The sequence below is a fragment of the Danio aesculapii genome, unplaced genomic scaffold (assembly GCF_903798145.1).
Source record: "Danio aesculapii unplaced genomic scaffold, fDanAes4.1, whole genome shotgun sequence".
Taxonomy (NCBI): domain Eukaryota; kingdom Metazoa; phylum Chordata; class Actinopteri; order Cypriniformes; family Danionidae; genus Danio; species Danio aesculapii.
Window position 1 is genome coordinate 2501 of NW_026613654.1, and position 21868 is coordinate 24368.

General features: G+C 44.6%; 2 protein-coding genes across 2 annotated transcripts in view; one reads left to right on the forward strand and one right to left on the reverse strand.

Moving 5' to 3' along the window:
* LOC130220105 (suppressor of tumorigenicity 7 protein homolog) overlaps positions 1-12 on the forward strand; it is a 2499-nt gene extending 2487 nt beyond the window's left edge. Inside the window, exon 6 of the mRNA XM_056452505.1 lies at positions 1-12. This exon is cut by the window's left edge and continues 298 nt beyond it. The gene's annotated coding sequence lies outside the window, so the exon portion shown is untranslated.
* A 3848-nt stretch (positions 13-3860) lies between these two features.
* Positions 3861-20736, reverse strand: pik3c2g (phosphatidylinositol-4-phosphate 3-kinase catalytic subunit type 2 gamma). Its single transcript, XM_056452504.1, has 32 exons — positions 20475-20736; positions 19776-19852; positions 19350-19492; positions 19148-19262; positions 17332-17443; positions 17188-17252; positions 16707-16770; positions 16479-16595; positions 16359-16389; positions 15997-16192; positions 15720-15842; positions 14846-14974; positions 14494-14608; positions 13849-13982; positions 13420-13608; positions 13154-13247; positions 12923-13017; positions 12285-12465; positions 12059-12166; positions 9623-9715; positions 9416-9545; positions 9044-9180; positions 8626-8795; positions 8396-8552; positions 7936-8045; positions 7492-7663; positions 7131-7249; positions 6969-7065; positions 6277-6331; positions 5384-5475; positions 4775-4900; positions 3861-4693 (listed from the first exon to the last, which is right to left on the reverse strand). The coding sequence occupies exons 1-32, from the start codon at positions 20634-20636 to the stop codon at positions 4541-4543; spliced, it is 3861 nt and encodes a 1286-aa protein (XP_056308479.1). The 5' UTR covers positions 20637-20736; the 3' UTR covers positions 3861-4540.
* Positions 20737-21868: the final 1132 nt, after the last annotated feature.

Here is a 21868-nt window from a genome sequence, read left to right on the forward strand (position 1 = left end):
GTACTGCTGCAACCCCAGCGTCTGTTCATGAGGGAAACACCTCCTGGTTGTGCTCTCTTCTCCAAGTCATCTGAAAGGAGCAGAGGAGTGCTGAATGCTGTTTATTTGGGCTTCTCTCCAGCCAATCAGAACACAGAACAGCTGGTCATGTGATACCCGCATCACTTCTGAGCATCAGCAGATCAAGTGATGTTATTTTACAAGTCTAGAAGGTCAGAGGTTAACCATAATTAAATATCTGATAATACCGTTACCGTACAATAGTAAAGACGGCTACATCACTGTGAGGGGTGAGTTTAGGGTAGACATGAACCCTTATGTGCTGTTGGGGATGTGTTCATCCTCTCTGGGCTGATTTTGAGGCTTAGTTTGGCCATAACGCTCTGTGTTTCAGCTAGCAGATCTTTGGTGACAGCTTATTTTCACACATATTTTGAGAAAATGCTTACTCAGCCTCAGTCCTGATCAAATCTACTGAACTGTTTAGAAACTGACGGGATTTTAACTCATTAATAGCCAAATTCATTAATGATGTCACTGAGCTGGTAAAAACCACAGTAAATGACCTGTTTTTTAATATAAATGTAATCATGGACTGGATTTTCCCCCTTTTATCAGTCTTGAACATGTGAATGATTATCAACACTGGCTTTGATGCATTGTGAGATTTTCATTTTTCCTCTATTTTACTGTTGCTGCTGTGTTTGCTCCATTGACCTCCATTAGAAGCACATTTTTCATTGTAAAGCCATGACAGCAGATACTCATGCATTTCCCTGTTGAGAAGAGGGAACGTTTGGTTTTCTTACTGTTGATCATCAGTTGGCAGAATTAACCCTTGAGATAGGCCTGTGCAAAAAAAGCTTATTTTAATTTTTTTTATGTAGTATAACAGCAAATTAAAGTGTGTGTGTGTGTGTGTGTGTGCGTGCAAGCGTGCAAGCGTGCGTTCGTGCGTGCGTGCGTGTGTGTGTGTGTGTGTGTGTGTGTGTGTGAGAGAGACCTTTACACACCCTGATGTGTCTGAGAAAATCTAAATGTGCATCTCAGCGCTCTGAACTACAAACAAAAACAAAGCCTGTGTATTTCTGCACCATCAAATGTGCTTCTAATGTCAATGGAGTCAATGGAGCAAACACAGCACCAACAGTACATTAGAGAGGAAAATCTCACAATGCATCAAAGCCAGTGTTGATAATCATTCACATGATCGAGACTGATAAAAGGAGGAAAATAGAGTCCATGATTACTTTTATACTCTAAATACGTCATGTTGTGTGTTTATTACCAGCTCAGTGACATCATTAATGAATTTGGCTGTTAAAGAGTTAAAATCCCGTCAGTTTCTAAACAGTTGAGTAGTTTTGATCAGGACTGAGTCTGGGTAACAGATTTATGTAAAACAATGTGAATCTGATGCATTTTTACAGCAGTTTATCTCAGTGGATGTTTTCATCCTGAACACAACAGAAGGGCAGTACGTTTGATCAGTGCACAAGTGTTAATTATTGGTTAATTTAATAAATAATAAGAATAATTCTTGTTAACTTCTGACCTCAGCTGTATCCCCTCTGGCAACAACAGTTTTATTTTACTGAATGTTGATGATGTTGTGTTGTGTTCTGCTTGATAGGGTGCTCTTCTGTCTGATGCTCTCGCTGTCCTGCAGAATGATCCCTGAATATCTTGACTCGTCTGCTTAGATCTGATTCAGACTGTGCCCTTTACTTATCTCACAGTAATGTGGTTTACTATTGAGAACGTGTGTGAAATGTGGCCAGCAGCTGTCCATATCAGACTAATCCCAGAAATCATTAAGTTAACCAGTGGCTTCTGAAGCTTCCTCTGCACTAATGATCAATCAGGATATAAAGACGAGTCCAGATAACACAAGCTGAAACCAACATTTCTTATTCTAATTACACCTCCTGTCTATTTATTTACTCGAGGGATTGCCTAATGGTTAAAAAAAGAGTCCTAATTTCCATTCACATTGTTCCACTTACCCCCCTGCTGAAAACTGCTTAAACCAGCCTAGACTGGTTGTTTTAGCTGGTTAACCAGCCTGGTTTTAGAGGGGCTTTGGCCATTTCCAGGCTGGTTTCCAGCTATTTCCAGCCTGGTCTTAGCTGGTCAGCCAAAGCCAAAACCAACTGTGTCCAGCTTAAACCAGGCTGGCCAAGGTGGTTTTAGCTGGTCATTTCCCAGTCTGACCAGCTAAGACCAGGCTGGAAATGGCAGAAAACCCCTCTAAAACCAAGCTGGTCGACCAGCTAAAACCAGACAACCAGCTTAGGCTGGTTTAAGCTGTTTATTTCAGCAGGACCCAAACACTAATATTCAACAGAAAGTGAATTACTAGTCAGGCTGAGCAGATAATCTATTGATGAGCCTAATTAAATTAATTAATCTGCTGATTGAGTAAGCAAAATAATGTTATTTCAGAGCGAACACAAGATTATCTTGCTTGTTTTAATGAATAACTCACTTATATTCGACTCATTTCTAAAAACAATACGGCGCTCGTCAATGTCAAAGTGCTGGAGCGACCAATCAAATGATAGTAGGCGGGGCTTCACTGCTCACAGGAGCCCATGAGCTCCAGAGGCGCGCCAGATTTTAACGGTCGAAGACTGAGGTAAGCTGTTAGCACTCAGCTACACATGTAATAGGAGTGTTTTACAGCAGAAATATGAGTAAATCTGCAGTAATGTGCTGGGGTGTTTTTATTTATTTATTTATTATGTTCTGGGGTGTTTGCTGTACGACAACTGCGTCAAATGACACTACTTTGAATCACAATTCTAATACATATAACCACGTGATTGGTGTGGAAAGGAGCGTTTTTATATTTGCGCCTATTTAAAATAAAATAATGTTTGACAAATAGATTGGATTGAATACAGCAGTTTACCATGTTTGCGGTTATCTTCTACGCTGCGTTTACGTTTGTTAATGTTAGTCTATTTTAAAAGAGGTTAGCATGATCAGTTAAGTTAGCGGTTATGTTGTGCTATATGAGGACATAATAAAATACTGCAGATCAAGCTGAAACCTCTTATCTATAATGATATAATCATGTGTTCTAAAGTTAAGGACAGGAAAAGAGCTCTTATCAGCCCTGTCAGTGGTCATGTAATGAAGGCATCGATTACAAAATATTCATTACATTAGTTGCGAATTAAAACAGCAGACCTTTCCTCAGTCGGTCAGCACCTCAATCAGCAGTCAAGACCACAACTGGAGAACATTCAGTCAAAAACGGATGTGTTAGGCTGCAGGTTTACTGTTCACTGCTGTGGCAAACCTTTCTGTTTACAATTGTGGAGCAGTGAAGAGCGGAGAGGGTGAAGGTTCTGGAAAGTGACTGGGCCGCGTTGTAAAGGAACAGCTTTGGTTCAGGTGAGTCCTGCACATACAGGTGAGGTTATCCACCTTTATCCTGCAGTTTAATGTTTACAGACTTTTTATCTGTCACAGTATATCCATAGAAAATAGACTGATAAGAATGCTGAAACTTGAAAAACGTACACAAGTATCACTGTTTTATTCAGTAAAATATTAAGAGATTAAAGTATTTTTATAGCTCTTGGTCATTTTTAGGCTAGTTTATATTCTCATATTATATCATGTCAGGCATTATTCTGCTCATTACTCATATTAAAAATATATCTTATTTATGACATACATATTTATTGATGAAGTCAGTTATATTTTTCTAGTACTTAAATACAACAAGTAAAACATTACAGTTAAATTAGTTAATAGTGCAGCTCTGCAGATGATAAATACAGTAAATTCAGTGCTGGAGTGGTTTACATGTCTTACTCAAAATGAAAATACGAGACTGTGATCACGTGTTCAAGTGAATGAAACCCTCACCTCCTGGGATATCTGCTTTATTAATAATACAACTCCTGTACTGTAGTAGCTGTGTTTATATGTGACGACACATGTGAGCAGTCGCCGTCGTGTGTGTTTAAACAGTGTAGAGTCGTGTCACAATACAGATGAAGAAACTGCTCTAAAAACATTCTTCAAGTGGACATTTAATTCGCTAAAATAGCATCAGACTCAGTGGAGTGCATGTTTGTTCAATATCTGCGCATCTTCATGTCTCCTTTCAGCATTTATGCGGTCTCCTAAAATAATGCAGGCAGAAAACAGCTGAAGTGTCTTTATTCTCCTGATGAACAAAACGAACATCAGTGAGAAGAAACCAGATGTCCATCATCAGCGTGTGCAGCGTCCTTCATTCCTGACTCCTGTTAGAGGTGAAGTTCACCTGAACATGACAATGACCACAGTATTTACTCTCCCTCAAGTGCTCCATTTCTCTTGAACACAACAGAAGATATTCTGCAGAAAGCTGGAATCCTGTAACCATTGACTTCCACAGGAGGAAAGACAAATACTATGGGAGTCAATGGTTACCGGTTTCTGACATTTTTCATCAAATCTTCCTTGTCAAGAGATGGAAATGATCATCTCTGTCAGTCTCTGTCAGCGCGGTGCATTAGTGCAGATCTGCAGCTGATCTTCAGACCTCAGAGAAGCCGAGCGGGAACCACTTCTCCTGCTCTAGAACCCGCTCTCCCAGAACCACGTTTGTGGCTGCGACGAACGCCTTCCTGCTCTTCACCGTCACTTCCAGCACCAGACCATGGAGCTTCAGCACGTTCCTGTACTCGATCTGAAGATGATTACACACACACATCAGTGACAGAAGCTCTGCAGTACACACTGACTGCAGAACACACACACACACACTCACCAGCTCGTTGAATGTAGGATGGTCGTTGTTGCGAACCGCTTTAGTCTTTCTCTTGGTCTTCTCATGCGGGTCGGGCCGCAGACGAGTGACCACATATGCATCTGGACACGAGCCGTTAGACAACCTCTGAGAAACACACACACACACACACACACACGCACACACACACACACACACACACACACACAGAGAGTAATACTGTGAATATTATTAGCATAGGGTTATTAGAAGGATCGTGTGACACTGAGGAGTTTTGTCTATAGATGGGTCAGCCAACTGACCCAGCTGGGACTCGAACCAGAGACCTTCTTGCTGTAAGGCCACAGTGCTAACCACTGCATCGCCCTGAAGCGAATTCTATTTCATATATTTGCAAGTGCTGTTTAACAGGCATAATAGCTTTAATAACTCATTTATTTACACAGAATATTTTACTAGTTATTTTTCAAGATACACACTTGCAATTTAAAGGCTTAAGTAGGATAATTAGGCAAGTCATTAGGCAACAGTGGCTCGTTTCATAGACAATTAGAAAAAAAAGTATTAATTGAATTATTAATTGACTTTAAACACATGCAGAGAGGTGGAATTCTCTTCAGATTGACTCACAATATTCTTCAGATGCTTTATCAGCACTGATAACTTCTCGTCTCTGTAGGAGAGGAAGAGCTGAATCTGTGGTCGGATTTGAGCATTCGGTTCTGAAATGAACAAAAACATCAGCCAAACACATCATGACAAGACTTTCATTCCAGTCCTGTTAAACACACTTAATATGAGTCGAACCCTGACACCAAACACAACACAAACAGTCCATTAGGAAACGGCACGACAGCACACATTCAATACTGCTGATTTGGAAATAAAGTTTGTGAATCAATTCAAGATGCAAGTCAAAGCCACATGCTGACAGCACTGCAAACAATACTGTTCTGACAGAGAGTCTGTCTCGTTTCTAGTCCAAATATCTAGACTAGCCCTAAATATAGTCTTGTTTTCAGAAATAATAATTGCGATTAAATGGATTTTCCCTTGAAACAAGCAGAATAATCTGCCAATGGGGGAAGCAGAATAAACTAGTTTTGTCTTTAAAATAACATTATTATTCTCTTCCTCCATTATCAGATTATTCTGTTCCTCCATTATCAGATTATTCTCTTCCTCCATTATCAGATTATTCTCTTCCTCCATTATCAGATTATTCTCTTCCTCCATTATCAGATTATTCTCTTCCTCCATTGTCAGATTATTCTGCTGGTTTTCAGGAGAATCTCTCTTCATTTTGACTCAGTATTTCTGAACACAACACTATATTTACTGCTGGTCTAGAAAATGCTGACTGAGTTAGGGGTTTGGAGATATCTGGACTAGAAACCAGACGGTAGGACGAGCATTTTTATGATGAGATATTTAGGATAATCAGATGTGACAGTGAGATGGAATCATAATAATATATAATAAAACATCTCTACAGAGAGCAGTTTAGCCAAAGTTGTCTGTACCTGATCTGAGGTCAGCATCGGGTCCGTCCAGAAACAGACTGCAGACGTACTCATTCTGCAGCAGATGGAGAGGTGTGTGTGTGTGTTAGGCATATCACAATCACTATATGGACTTATCACACAACACCTCAATCAGTCAGAGTTATTACCTCCTGTTCAATTTGATAGATTTTATATATTCTCCCTCAATTTCTCCTCAATTTTCTGTTCAATTTTCTTCTGCACATAATAGTGTCAATAACTCATCTCTAATAACTGATGTCTTTTCTCTTTGTCATGATGACAGTAAATAATATTAGACTAGATATTCTTCAAGACACTAGTATTCAGCTTACAGTCACATTTAAAGGCTTAACTAGGGTAATTAGGGTAAAGTTAGGGTAATTAGGCAAGTCATTGTATAACAGTGGTTTATTCTGGAGACAATCCAACACTAATATTGCTGAAGGGGGCTAATAATATTGACCTTAAAATGGCTTTAAACAATTAAAAACTGCTTTTATTCTAGCTGAAATAAAACAAATCAGACTTTCTCCAGAAGAACAAATATTAGAGGAAATACTGTGAGAAATTCCTGAATCTGTTGAGATATATTTGTAGAGGAATAAGCATTGCAGAGGATGTTAGATGTTTAGACTAGACTGGAAACTCTGAGTAATAAGAGTGTTTATTGCAGCGCAGACCGGCCTCACCCCTCGACAGGGTCCCTCAAACAGATCCTTCAGGTACTTGTTGAGCAGGATCATCTTCCGGCCCGGAGTGAAGGACATGTTGAACCAGCTGGGGAACCTGGAAGACACACAGCGTGAGTCCGGCACATACACACACACACACACACACACTACAGTACGCACTTGGGCAGTGTGGACTCGATGAAGTGCTTCTGGAGCAGCTTATGGAGCGACTCCAGCTGAGAGAAACTCTTCTGGCTGATCACGAACCCGTCCTCAATGGTCACCTTCAGCTCGTACGTCTGACACACACACACACACACACACACACAGTCAATGGTGATGGAGAAGAGAGGCCTTTTAAAATTGAGGAGTGCATCAGGTGTTGTGTGAGGCGTCTGAGCTGTTAGTTTGAGGTGTGCTTTAGATTGTTCTATACGTGTGTTTGAGGTTTATAAGGTGTTTTTGCAGTGTTGTTTAGATATTTGGAGGTGTGTTTGAGTTGTGTTTTCAGTGTTTGAGGTGTCTGTAGAGCGTCTCTCACCACATCTTTGCCCTTGACGGTGTATTTGTGGATCTCAGCCTGCTGGATGTTGTTGCTGGAGGAGGTCTGGCTCTGAGAAAGCCCTTCTGGACGCTTGGAGGAAAGCTGAACCATATTGTGGATCAGGAAGTTCAGTTTGACCGGCAAACTCTCCATGCTCTCCTTAATTTTCCTGAAGAAGGAAATAAAACAAGCCGTCTGTGGCCGTGAATGTGGAGCGAGTGGACAGTATTCTGCACCACGTCACGGCTGGAAGGAGATTCCACAGTAATATTCTACAAAATGGCCTGTTTTCTTCATCTCGTCATTGCACAGAACTTTCAGTTTCGGCTTTCAGTTGACAGGTTATTTTATCTCATGATCAATTATGATCAATATTTCACTCCTCAGAGTAGGCTTTCGTCTCACACACGTTCACAGAAAGAGACACACAGAGATGTTTACCTGGTGAAGTATGACGTGGCCTCCAGCTCAGAGTCTTCAGGCCGCAGGTTATTGTGGACGTACTGTAAGTCCTGGACGTCCTTCATTTCCGGCATTCCAGCGCTCAGCATCTGAAACAAGCACAGCAGTGTCAGCGTTCAGGCCAGCGCTGCACAGAGACCGACATCTGTTAGTGAACGTCTGTGGCTTCAGTTCATTTACTGAGAACACGATCTCGCAACGATTGACCAGTCAACTTCATTGAGCTTTTTAATAGTGTGATCCCGTATATTACAGGATATTTATATAGATTTGAACTAAAAACAAGACTAAACTGTTCATTAATGTGTATACGGCAGCTCTGAACTCCTCACACAGGCCAGAAAGAGTAACTCAACAGTAACCTAGTGCATTACCATAAAGAGTAACTCAGTACTATACTGCATGACTTTCAGAGGTAAGCTTCCCCTGTGTGTCTCACCGGCTGCAGTAACGCGAGCAGCAGTGCGGTGCGTCTGCGCAGGCGGTTGTAAGCGTCGCAGCACAGCTCCACGAAGCGATGGAAGCGCTGTGGGTTCTCTCCGCCACCGGTGATGAAGCGCTGCATCTCCGGTGTGAAGATGAACGGCGTTCGGTCTCTGCATGAACACACACCGTCATTCAGACTGGTCTTTCAGATGACACACACACTGAGAAAGTGAAACCACTCGCCTCTTGATGCTCCCGAACTTCTGTGCGTTGCCCATGATCTTCCCGAAGTCGATGTGGAACATGTGTCCGCTGTGTGTGAGCATGATGTTGTCGTTGTGGCGGTCGCAGATGCCCAGGACGAAGGTGGCGACGCACCAGCCGGCACACGAGTGGAGGAAGTTCATCACAGCCTCAACAACACCACAGTAACACCACAGTCAATACCAGATTACCTGTACAGCGCTTCTCACACTGTCATTCCAAAGCATCATCACAGCTCCTAAATCAGCCAGAATGGAGGAGTGTGAAGGTGTAAAGTGCAGAGTGTTTACTGTGAGGGCTGAGTTTAGGAGGACAGGAGAGAATATACAGTGTGTACAGTACAAACATCAGTACAGCTGTGTGTGTGTGTGTGCGTGCGTGCGTGTGTGTGTAAGACCTTCTCGTAGTCTTCTTTAGTCTTGTTCCTCATATGAAACCATTTCTCCAAGGTGTCTTCTCTCAGAGCTCCAGATAAACCCCACTCCTGATGAATCTGAGCCAGAGTCACGGCATCCCCAACCACCTCCACTAGACCTGGAAGCAAACACTTATAACATGTGTGTGTGTGTGTGCAGAGTCACTAACTACAGTAACACCATCACACACTGTGTTTGTATTTAATAAAGGCACACAGCATCTGAACATGAGGTGATTGGATATGAATCTGAACAGAAGATGAATGCACAGGTGCAGTATGTGGAGTAAACACTTGCAGTATATAGTAATTATGAGTATAAAGGCAGAGACTGAAGCAGACGGACGGTCTGACCTCGGTCTGGTCCAGTGGAGATGCATCTGTAGGTGACCATCCGCATATCCAGACCCTCCTGCTTCCACATGCGGTCCAGAACACGCACAATCTGCAGCACCAGCATGTCCTGACGCAGGTTATCTCCTGTCTGACACACACACACACACGCATCAAGCGATCGCTCAGAGGACTGACGGTGTGTGAAGAGCTCATCAGATCTCCTACTTTGCAGATGACGCTGTAGTTCTGGCCCAGCGGGTCTGCAGTGATGAAGGACACTTCAATGGGTGCTGCGTTGGAGTTAAAGACCTTAAAAGCCTGAAACACACACACACACACACACACACACACACTCAGATCTTATGATTGTTTCGTCTCAGCACGTACAGGCTGCAGTGTAACCTCCACTGTAGACAGAAGGCTCATGTCCACCTCCATGTTTGCGTCCCCCTCACTTCTATTCTTTCACAGTGTCATTGCTATGAAAGTGTAATGTGGAGAAGTGTGGATGTGTCCATGCGTCTGATAACTTCACGTGCACGCTCTAAAAATACCCTGGTGAATGTTCTAGTGAGCAGGTATTGGGTTGAAATGATGGTTTCAGACAGAAATGAAATGCTAACCAACAACAGACGAGCTTAAAGTCAATATGGCTGGAAAAAGACCTGTGATTGTTTGGTTCAGCAGCTCAGGGCCCGTTTCAGAAAGGAGGTGAAGTGAAAACCCTGAAATAAGAGAAACTCTGGGTTTTCCATTTCAGAATGGCAGGTTAGTCAGACTGGAGACAGCAGGGTAAGTCGAGCGTTTCTGAAAGACAGGTGACTTTAACTCAGTCAGTCACTGTGGTGTCTTACTCTGTGAACCTAACCTGGTCAGGAGCAGGTTTTATTCTCTAAACTCAGAGTTTCTGTCGGCCTCCTCTCCTTTTTAAAAGATGAAGCAGGATTTCTGGCCTTAGCCTTACGTTTCCACAAACCTATTTTAATGCTCATTTTGGATATGCGCATGAAAACGATTGATGGAAATGTCATTATGCATAGAACTTTTGAAAATACGCATAAAAACACGCGCATAACTGAGGAGGAGAAACTTTTAATCCACAGTAAAGATGCACCTAAACTACGATAGAAACACTTTTACTGAACAAATTCCAGTATGTGCATTAATAAAGGTTTGTTATAAGAGATCATATGATGATGAAGATGTGTGTGGATGGACAATCCAGCAGGCTGAGCACACTGTAACACATCTGAAATGTTGTTTTGGTCATTATAAAATGCCTGAACCGTTTCAGTATTGTTATATTATTAATGACCTCCACGTCTCATGGCTTCAAACGCCACCACGCGTTCATTGTGTGTCAACATTGTCTTTTGAGGCACAAATACATTTATTAAATAAAAAACAGACTGATGCAGCTTCTTCTACTGCAGTAATTTCAGCTTTTACTGTTGATATTTGGCATCGGTTAATCAGGACGTGTTGATTTAGTTCTCTTTGACTAGTTGGATGGAAACACTGCTGTATTCCCACATCTGCGTTATTTTGCACGTATATTTAATGAATATATTTGGATGTAAACAGCTATTGCCTACATTTCAGTCACACAAAGAACAAAGCCACGTTCGAGAATGGCTAGTCCTTTATTAATGAATAATTATCTGAAATTCACTGAGCTTCAGCAAGTGCTGTAACGAGATTAATGGGATTATTACTCGCTCTAAACACTATTGTTTAGTTCTGCTTACATTCTACATGTCAGATCAGCCTCTATCACTGATCAATAATAAAGGCACACACAGTAGCCTATTTGATGTCATTTAATGCAATTACATCTGAAACAGCTTCAACATTGCGGCCAATTCCCCACTTTATCAAGTGAAAATGTAATAGTCACACATTACATTACTGATTTATTATTCTTGAATATTTAAATGTAAAATTAGGCATTAACTTGAGCAGCTGTTTCTCCAGGCTAGCTGTCTGTTTCCCTGATGCAGTGGTGTTGCTGTATTCAATATCTGCTCATATCTGCTGTAACTCTGCATGAGCACATCAAGCTCAGCTGGAGACAGAAATGCTCATCTCTTCTTCATGGTGACTCTTAATATCTGCGCTCCATTGATAATGCCTTTATATAGTGGCGGTGTGTGCGCAGTTAACTCTGAGTTGATCTACTCAAAGTTGATTGACCCAACTCAGATCAGCTGTTCTGAAAGTTTTTCATCTCTCTGTAAATCCACTCAGAGGTCTAGTTTAAACTCTGAGTTGGTTGAATCTCCTTATTGAAACAGGCCCCAGATCAGACAGAATTAATCTACAGCTGAGTATTAGCACCAGGAATGTAAATATTACAGTTCTCTATTGATTACAGTGTTAGTTTATGCATGAAGGGCATTGTGTTGTGTTGTGTTGAAGTGTTTAACAGTGCACCAGCACTCAGTCTTCAATATTCTATTTCATAACTAACAAGAATTCAATCATATCTTGATTTTAAACAGCTATCAGAACATTATTGATCAATATGTGGCTGTTTTTGGGTTCTCAGGAGCTCTAGAAATTAAAAATATAAAACAGGAAATACATTGGAACCATTGTTATTGTTTACATCCCTCAAAATGGTCTACATGGTTGAGTAGGATGTGCATTTCTCCACTGTACCTCAGTGTTGACTCCTCTGAGCAGCAGCGCCGGGTCCAGCGGGAGTCTGCAGCTCACCCCATCTGCAAAGAAACTCACCAGCTTCCAGCGCTCCCTCATCAGCAGCTCCTGTGGGAAACAGCAGCAGATCAACACTGGAGTACAGAAACGGCTCCATCTAGAAGATCAGTGTGTGAGACGCCTGGCAGTCAGTCGCTGCTAGAGTGTGTGTGTGTATAATGTGCACCTTTCTCTTGGTCTTGTCGGCAGTGCGCACGCTCTGGGCCAGCAGTGTGAGCAGATCCAGCAGCCGCTGCTCCTGCTGCAGCTCCAGCCTCAGAGCGCGCCCGCAGCAGTGCTTCAGCACACACACCACCTTACTGAGAAAACTGCTGTAGAGTGTGTCCTGCAGAGCGTCCAGCAGCAGCCTGCACACACACACACACACACACAGTAAGTCCAAATGAAGTGAATTTACTGCACACCTCCTCCATTGTCAGATTATTCTCTCTCGATTTTGACTCATTAATAATCAACACAACATTATATGCTGTGCTGGTCTACAGCAGTGTTTCCCAACCCTGTTCCTGGAGGCACACCAACAGGACATATTTTGGATGTCTCCCTTTTCTGACCCATTAACTTCAGGTGTTGGAGACTCTTCTGATGTTCTGATGAGTTGATTCAGGTGTGTTTGATTAGGGAGAGCTTGAAAATGTGTAGTGTTGGTGTGCCTTCAGGAACAGGGTTGGGAAACACTGATCTAGAGAATGCTGACTGATTTAAGAGTTTGGAGATATTTGGACTAGAAACAAGACAAACTCTCAGTAAGAGCTGCATTTTGGCTGTGTGGTTGGGCCTAAGTCTCTGTGTGTGTGTGTGTACCAGTAGAGCTGGTGAGTGATGCGGACGCAGCTCATGGATCTGGACAGCAGAAGCTTCACCAGCGGCCCATCGATCTCCCACTCACTCTTCAGAGCCTGCAGGAGAGAGAACACACACACACACTGCTCAGATGATGGAGATGCAGAGCTAGTGTGTGTTGGAGGTAGTGTGTGCCGTGTCTCTGAGTGTTAAGCGTGTTAGTGTATGTGTGTGTGTGTGTGTGTGTCTGACCTGCACCAGCTGAGGCAGAAACTCCTCCAGTTCACTGTCACTCATCTGCTGGAAACACTGCACTGCTGCTGAACGCACACGCTGATCATGAAACCTGCCCCACACACACACACACACACACACACACACACACACAGTTCCTTAGCTCGTGTGTAAGGCCATATATTATATATATACTGATAGTTTGGAGATAGACTGAGACTGGTCTGGAGCCTGAAGCTCTCTCTGTCTCCTGAACACTCAGATTAATGTCTCTGGTCTCGTACTGGTGGCTGATCAGGAACAGGGCCTCGGCATGGCTGATGGGCCCCCAGCGCTCCAGCACAGCGTACAGCTCCGGCAGGTCCCGGGGAGCCCAGAGCGGCGCACTGCCCAGCAGCAGATGCAGGAGAGCGTTTCTGGAGCTGCAGGACTGACGTTTGCTCCACAGGAAGGCCTTCTCGTTCTCCGACATCCTGCAGAGAAACACAGTGTGGAGAAACAGACGACACTCACAGACACACACCTGCTGAGCTTACACAGGTGCCCCAGAACAAACCTCCAGCGCCCCAGTAAATGCAGGGAGAGACGCATTAACCACTACACCACCGGCGCCGGGCGGTGTGCTGTTTTTATACTCATTTTTTAATGTTTGCCTGTCTTACTGTTTCCATCATCAGCACAGATGAAGCGCACGCAGTGTGTGTGACACTCACAGTGAGACGCAGTGTTTCTGACACACAGCTTTGATTCTGCTCTGCAGCTCCTCACACACTGACCACTGCTGGACTGATCTGGGGTCAGCTGACACTCGCTCATATCGCCACAGCTCAGAGTCTGGGAAATCCACCTGCAGGACACACATACACACACATATACACACACACACACGAGGACAGAGATGTGCACAGGTTATCAAGAACTGCAGCTTTCAGTTGAGAGTGTGTGTGTGTGTGTGTCTGAGTGTGTGTGTCAGCTGTACATGGTCATGGACCTTGTATTTCTTACACTGTGGCCACTCCAAATGTCCCCACAATTATAGCAATACCAGTACATTTTGAACATTTTCCAGTCTCCATGAGGAATGAGCTGATAAAGGAGACGGGATGAAGGATTGTGAAGATGTGAAAGTGCAGATCAGCTCAACAGTATCTGGATGCAGACGTGGTGATGCAGAGACTGCATATCTCAGAGATGCAATGTCAGACATGATGCACTCAATGGAGACAGTGACATCACAGAGGGGCGGGGTTCTGAGAGTGTGTGCTGAGAGGGTTGAGTTAGGGGAGAGAATATACAGTGTGTACAGTACAAACATCACTACAGCTGTGTGTGTGTGTGTGCGTGTGTGTGTGTGTGACCTGCAGTATGACTCCGTTGGGCTGTCGGTGTGTGTCGCTCAGAGCTGCAGATGTAGGACCGCCGCTGGTCTCCTGTGTGTTCATGCTCAGCAGGAGCGTCCCGTGAGCCAGAGTCCTGAAACAGAATCAACACACACACACACAACACTGAAGATCCAGGAGAAACATCAGATGTGGCATCATGTGTGTTCCAGAGAGTAAAGGATCGTCATTTATTGGGGAAATGCTGTACATGATCAGCTGAAGTCACTGATCCAGCATCAGGAGAGAGTTGCTCTCCGTCAGTCACACACTGCAGTTCAGCTGAGGACAGTGATGTCCCTCTGCTCCTGTGTGGTGTGTGCTGGCGTACCCGTCACTGAAGAGAGGAAGAACAGCCCAGCACAGCGGATCAGCACAGCGGCCCGCTTTACAGCCCAGCAGAGAGAAACACAGCACAGACTCATACGGCAGATCTCTGACGGCCAGAGGAAACACCAGCCTGAGGAACACACACACGCACACACACACACACACACAGATCATCAGCTATCACTCATCTCACAAAGGATTTCTATTACTTAAAACAAACTGGCCCATCTGACCAATCAGAGGAGAGCAGAACAATCAGACCAATCAGAGAAGAGCAGGTTATTGGGAAGGCGGGGTTTAGAGAGCAGACTCTAGAAGCTTGTTTTGGGGGTGGCTCAGTGGTTAGCACTGTGGCCTCACAGTAAGAAGGTCTCTGGTTCGAGCCTTGGCTGGGTCAGTTGGTGTTTCTGTGTGTAGTTTGCATGTTCTCCCCGTGTTGGTGTGGGTTTCCTCCGGGTGTGTGTGAATGAGTGTGTATGGGTGTTTCCCAGTACTGGGTTGCAGCTGGAAGGGCATCCGCTGTGTAAAACATATGCTGGAATAGTTGACGGTTCATTCCGCTGTGGTGACCTCTGCTAAATAAGGGACTAAGCTGAAGGAAAATGAATGTGTGTGTGTGTGTGTGTTTTCTCTAGTGTCTGGCATGCCCCGCCCCCTTCTTCTCATTGGATGCGCTTGAGCTCAACAGCTCTCACTGGCAGAGCGATGAGGAAAACCAAACCATATTGGGTAATTTTTAAAAGAGGAGGGGCTACTCTATGCCCTGCCCTCTCTTCATGTTCAGTTGTGATCACATCAAACACTGAATAACACTGCAGATGTCACAGCGCATTACTGGTCTTCAGTGTGTGTGTGTGTGTGTGTGTGTGTATTACAGGCGGTTGCAGTGAATCCAGCTGTGGAGCTGCAGAGATGTGCTGATGTTCTCCAGCTGCACCGGTTCAGCCAGATTCCTGCCACTGTGTGTGACAGACACACTCATGCGGAGGTGATCATACCTGAAACACACACATACACACACACACACACAGATGATGAAGGGTTTCCACACCTCAGTCATTCCTCACTGTTGCAGGGCCTCTCCCTGATGCCAGTGTGTGTGTGTGTGTGTGTGTGTGTGTGTGTGTGTATGAGCTGTGGATCTGGTCGTACCCGTTCCTCCAGCCGGGCTGCAGTGTGTATAGACTCGTCAGGCTGAGCTGCAGAACGCCTCGGTGATTCTGCACGTCTGACGGCGGCGCGTGCGAGTGTGTGTGTGTGTGTGTTTCCCAAACACTGAAGTCCAGATCGAAACTCCTGAAGAAAATCTGGAGCAGCTTCAGGAGAGAGTGGTGGAGCGCCACTACAGCTGAAACACACACACACACACACACACACACACACACACACAGACAGAGAGAGACACACACACACACACACACACACACAACACACACAGCGTTTATCATAATCGAGGCTCTCACTGTTCCAGTAATGTGTGCACAAAGGTCAGTTCAGCTGAAATAGAGACTCACCTGTCTGAAGGTCACACCTGTGTTCTGGAATCTGGAGACAAACACTGTATTGCATGATGATTCAGACACACACACACACACGCACACACAGACGGTATAAGAGTAGAGTGTGTGTTGTACCGGTTTAGTGAAGCTCTTCAGCCCGCCGACAGCTTCCTCCATCTCCACTGTAGAGACACACAGCTGAGCACACACACCTGCAGCACTGTCCAGCAGCGCACACACACCCTCACCTGTCTGAACACACACAAAAAATGTGCTGATTTTGCTGTACTACTGAGGATATTTAGTCCCCACAGCATGATGAATACAAGGCACGCACACACACACACACACACACACACACACCGGGTTTCTCATCAGCTGGGTCACTGCACTGCTGTAGATGTCCAGTTTCCCCTGCAGACTCCATCTGAGAGAACAAACAATATTCAGTGTGTGTGTGTGTGTGTGTGTGTGTGTGTGTGTGTGTGTGTGTGTGTGGATGCCCTCCTCAATTAATCTGCAACAGCAGCCCTCTGATGACTCTGATTGGCCAAAATATGCTAAGCCACGCCCCTTCAACAATTAGTTTGCTGTAAGTGAAAGATGAGAGGCGGAGCTCAATAATTAAACCCCGCCTCTACTCAATATTCAGTTTGAGTTGTCATTCAGTCATCATACAAGCAGAGAGACAAGCAGCAACTTCAGGTTCATGTGGACATTGATCAAATAAAATACACACACACACACACACACACACACACACACACACTCACACACACTGTAGGTATGAGGACACCCAGGACTAGCAGACCACTGAGGTTTCAGGTGTGTTTAGTGAGCACACCTGATGTTGTTGAAGGCAGACTGCAGCACCTGACTGTAATGAAAGCTCTGCTTGTGGTCTTCCTCCTGCAGACACAGAACACCGTCAGCGTCTCCAGATCACATTATTATTATTATTCTGCACATCTGAGCCGCTCGGCCTTACGTCTGGACTGAGGGATTTCCCAATGGAGTCTCTGAGCACCAAACGCACAGGAACATCAGCAGAACACCTCTGATACGCCTGGATGCATTGGTGATATCCTAATACTTCATCACTGGATGAAGGAGAACAGAACAGAGGAGGCATTCAGGATTACAGCATCTACAGTAAGCCTCTTCTGGCCCCAAGATGTTTGTGAATACAAACTAGAGCTGCTCAATACATCAAATTATTGTTATCATAAAAAAAGTATATACAATATACACTCGGCCACTTTATTAGGTACACCTGTCCAACTGCTCATTAATGCAAATGTCTAATCAGCCAATCACGTGGCAGCAGCTCAGTGCATGTAGGCATGTAGACATGGTCAAGACGATCTGCTGCAGGTCAAAGCGAGCATCAGAATGGGGAAGAAAGGGGATTTAAGAGACGCTGAACGTGGCATGGTTGTTGCTGTCAGACGGGCTGCTCTGAGTATTTCAGAAACTGCTGATCTACTGGGATTTTCACGCACAACCATTTCTAGGGTTTACAGAGAATGGTCCGACAAAGAGGAAATATCCAGTGAGCGGCAGTTCTGTGGGCGCAAATGCCTTGTTGATGCCAGAGGTCAGAGGAGAATGGCCAGACTGGTTCCAGCTAATAGAAAGGCAACAGTAACTCAAATAAGCACTCGTTACAACCGAGGTCTGCAGAAGAGCATCTCTGAACACACAACACGTCCAACCTTGAGGCGGATGGGCTACAGCAGCAGAAGACCACACCGGGTGCCGCTCCTGTCAGCTAAGAACAGGAAACTGAGGCTACAATTCACACAGGCTCACCAAAACTGGACAATAGAAGATTGGAGAAACGTTGCCTGGTCTGATGAGTCTCCATTTCTGCTGACACATTCGGATGCTCGGCTCACAATTTGGCCTCAACAACATGAAAGCATGGATCCATCCTGCCTTGTATCAGCGGTTCAGGCTGCTGGTGGTGGTGTAATGGTGTGGGGGAGATTTTCTTTGGGTTCATTAGTACCAATTGAGCATGGTGTCAACACCACAGCCTACCTGAGTATTGTTGCTGACCATGTCCATCCCTTTATGAGCACAGTGTCTCCATCTTCTGATGGCTACTTCCAGCAGGATAACGCACCATGTCATAAAGCTCCAATCATCTCAGACTGGTTTCTTGAACATGACAATGAGTTCACTGTACTCAAATGGCCTCCACAGTCACCAGAGCTCAATCCAATAGAGCACCTTTGGGATGTGGTGGAACGGGAGATTGGCATCATGGATGTGCAGCCGACAAATCTGCAGCAACTGTGTGATGCTATCATGTCAATATGGAGCAAAATCTCTGAGGAATATTTCCAGTAGCTTGTTGAAGCTCTGACATGAAGGATTAAAGCAGTTCTGAAGGCAAAAGGGGGTCCGACCCAGTACTAGTGAGGTGTACCTAATAAAGTGGCCGCTGAGTGTACTTATGTTGCAGACATCTCGTTTCTGCTCCTGACCCAGTAGATGGGTCCTGACTCAGATGTTTAGTCTGAATCAGAATAAATGAGATCTATAATAAATCCTTTAGCAGTTTATTGTAACGTTATTAACTAAAGCTTATATAAAGAGCATTTCTCTCTGTGAGCATTATTGTGATGCTCAACATCAGTATTGTTTATATCCCAGTGTGCTGCAGCTCTATCAGACCCAGATCACTTTAATCTCCTGAACTGTGGAGATGGGAGTTTCATAGGGTGTGCACACTTTCCCCCATGCCCATAATGTAAACACACACACACACACACACAGCAGAGAGCTGCAGAGATCACCTTCTGAGGAACTGATCCGATTGGCAGAGTTTGACCAGGTATAGCGGAGCGTCAGCGGCGGACTGATCCAGAGTCAGCAGAACGGCCTCCACCAGCTCCTGCACCCGGCACTGCACTGATACACACAGGAAAACAGCTTTACTACAGTACTCTACACTGTTGTGTGTGTGTGTGTGTGTGTGTGTGTGTGTGTGTCTCTTACACTGGCTGCGGTACAGTAGAGGCTCCAGCAGCCACGGCACACACACCCTGAAGAGCAGCTCTGCGGAGCCCAGGAGACTCTCCGGCACAGGGGCCACAGGAGCCCACAGCACTGCAGCAGCAGGAGCACACTCACACAGCAGCCTGCAGACACACACACGCACACACACACACACACGCAGGACAGAAGATGACAAACACTATGATTTACACTGGAGAAATACTCCATCCCTAAACTGATTCAGTTCCTCTTTATTTCTACAGCGCTTTACAGTGTGTGTGTGTGTGAGTGTGTGTGCGTGCGTGTGCGTGTGTGTGTGTACTGAACATCAGGCACTGGTGATGTTCTGCCAGTAGTTTCAGCAGTACACTGTGTTAACTGAAGCACACACAGCTGATCTATCATGATCATATATGAAGATCTCACTGTGCTGCTGCTCTGCAGAGCGCTGCGGTCCTGCTGTTACTGCCCTGAGCTGCATCCACCAGCCTGATGCTCCAGTCCTGCAGGACAAACAGCCTTCATCATCAGCATCATCATCATCATCATCATAACATCATCTTCATCATCAACAATCACAGCATGCTTCAGACACAGCCTCTCCTCTGGAAACAAACACATCTACTGTACAGCTAACAGTACCAACTGAGTCTAGAAATACGGTCGTGTGTGTGTGTGTGTGTGTGTGTGTGTGTATTACATAAATATCCACATGCATGCATATATGAAAATATTTATATTTAGATATAAAATCTATGTATATGACACAAATTATATATAAATGTAAATATCTACGTGACAAAATCAGTTTTGTATAGTTTCATGCGTGTGTGTGTGTGTGTGTATCAAATCTATATAATAATTATATAAAATACACACATATGTCACACAATAAAATAATAAACTTAGTTTGGAGGTGATTACTCTTTGCCCAGCACTAATACACACACACACACACACACACACACTCTCTCTCTCTCTCTCTCTCTCTCTCTCTCTCTGTTGAAGTTAATCGTTTTAATTTCACAGGAGGGCTACAAATAGAAAAGTAAATAATAAAAATAATATATATATATATATATATATGCATTAATGGTTTTGTGGTGTCCATGGTGATCTCGGTACCGGGCTGGAGTCTCCGGTGTCCGGCAGCGGTGTGTCCTGCTCTGTCCTGTGGCTCTGTGCGGCTCCTCCAGCGGCTGTCAGCTCCCGGTGATCCTGCTCCTCCAGCCCGGGGAGCCGCCAGTCCTCCGGCCGTTCCCTGAGAGCCGCGTCTGTGCGCTTCATCGGCGGAGAGCATTCACGGGCCTCCGGACACTGTTCTGAGGGAGAAACCCGGCGCGAAATGACAGGTGCTTTGAGCGCGAAACCCGCGGCTCCTCCCACTGACACCTGTATGGAACACCGGAGGCGCCAAAACCCAGCAAAACCTCACCCGAACATCAGGATCCACTCACCAGCCACTCTCCCCCAGGTGTTCCCAAACCTTTATGAGTTTCTTCTGCTGAACACTAAAGAAGATAGTTTGAAGAATGCTGCAGTAGTAGCCTAGGAAAAACAAATGGTTACAGGTTTCCAGCATTCTTCAAAATATCTCCTTTTGTGTTTAGCTGAAGAAAGAAGCGCGTAAAGGTTTGAAACCAGTAAAGGGAGAGTGAGTGATGACAGAATTCCACATCATTGCTGAACTGACCCTTTCACTTGATTTATGTGTCACGGTTTGATCAAATGTGTAATTTAACGATCAGCTTAGATAAAATAATCATTCCCAGATTAACTTTAAATGCTCTGTTTTATCTGAAGGTGACACGGTGGTGCAGTGGTTAGCGATGTGGCCTCACAGCAAGAAGGTCGCTGGTTCGAGTCTCGGCTGGGTCAGTTGGTGTTTCTGTGTGGAGTTTGCATGTTCTCCCCGTGTTGGTGTGGGTTTCCTCCGGGTGCTCCGGTTTCCCCCACAGTCCAAACACATGCGCTATAGAGGAACTGATCAACTAAACTGGCCGTAGTGTATGAGTGTGTGTGAGAGAATGAGTGTGTATGGGTGTTTCCCAGTACTGGGTTGCAGCTGGAAGGGCATCCGCTATGTAAAACATCCTGGATAAGTTGGAGGTTCATTCCGCTGTGGCGACCCCTGATGAATAAGGGACTATCTTCAAGGGAAGCTGAAGGAAAATGAATGTTTTATCCGAGTGTTTATGTCTTGAGTGTAGTTTTATTTATTTATTGGGAATTTGGTTGCGGCTTACAAACATTTAACATGAAAAACAATCCTGTTACACACCCAAACTGGTGTGTTCTGGGGTTTAATTATAATAAAGACACAAACTGGAGCCCTTCAGATGGTCATTAATGAGCATTCCACTATGATATACAGTAGATTAAGCTGCTTTAATCGGGTGTTTTTCTATATTCATGTTGAATAATGAAGTGCAGAAGTGCAGGTTTATCAGCATGTCTGCACATTAGGGGTTTTATACAGCAGATCAGCGAAATAAACTAGTTTTAGAGACTACATCTCT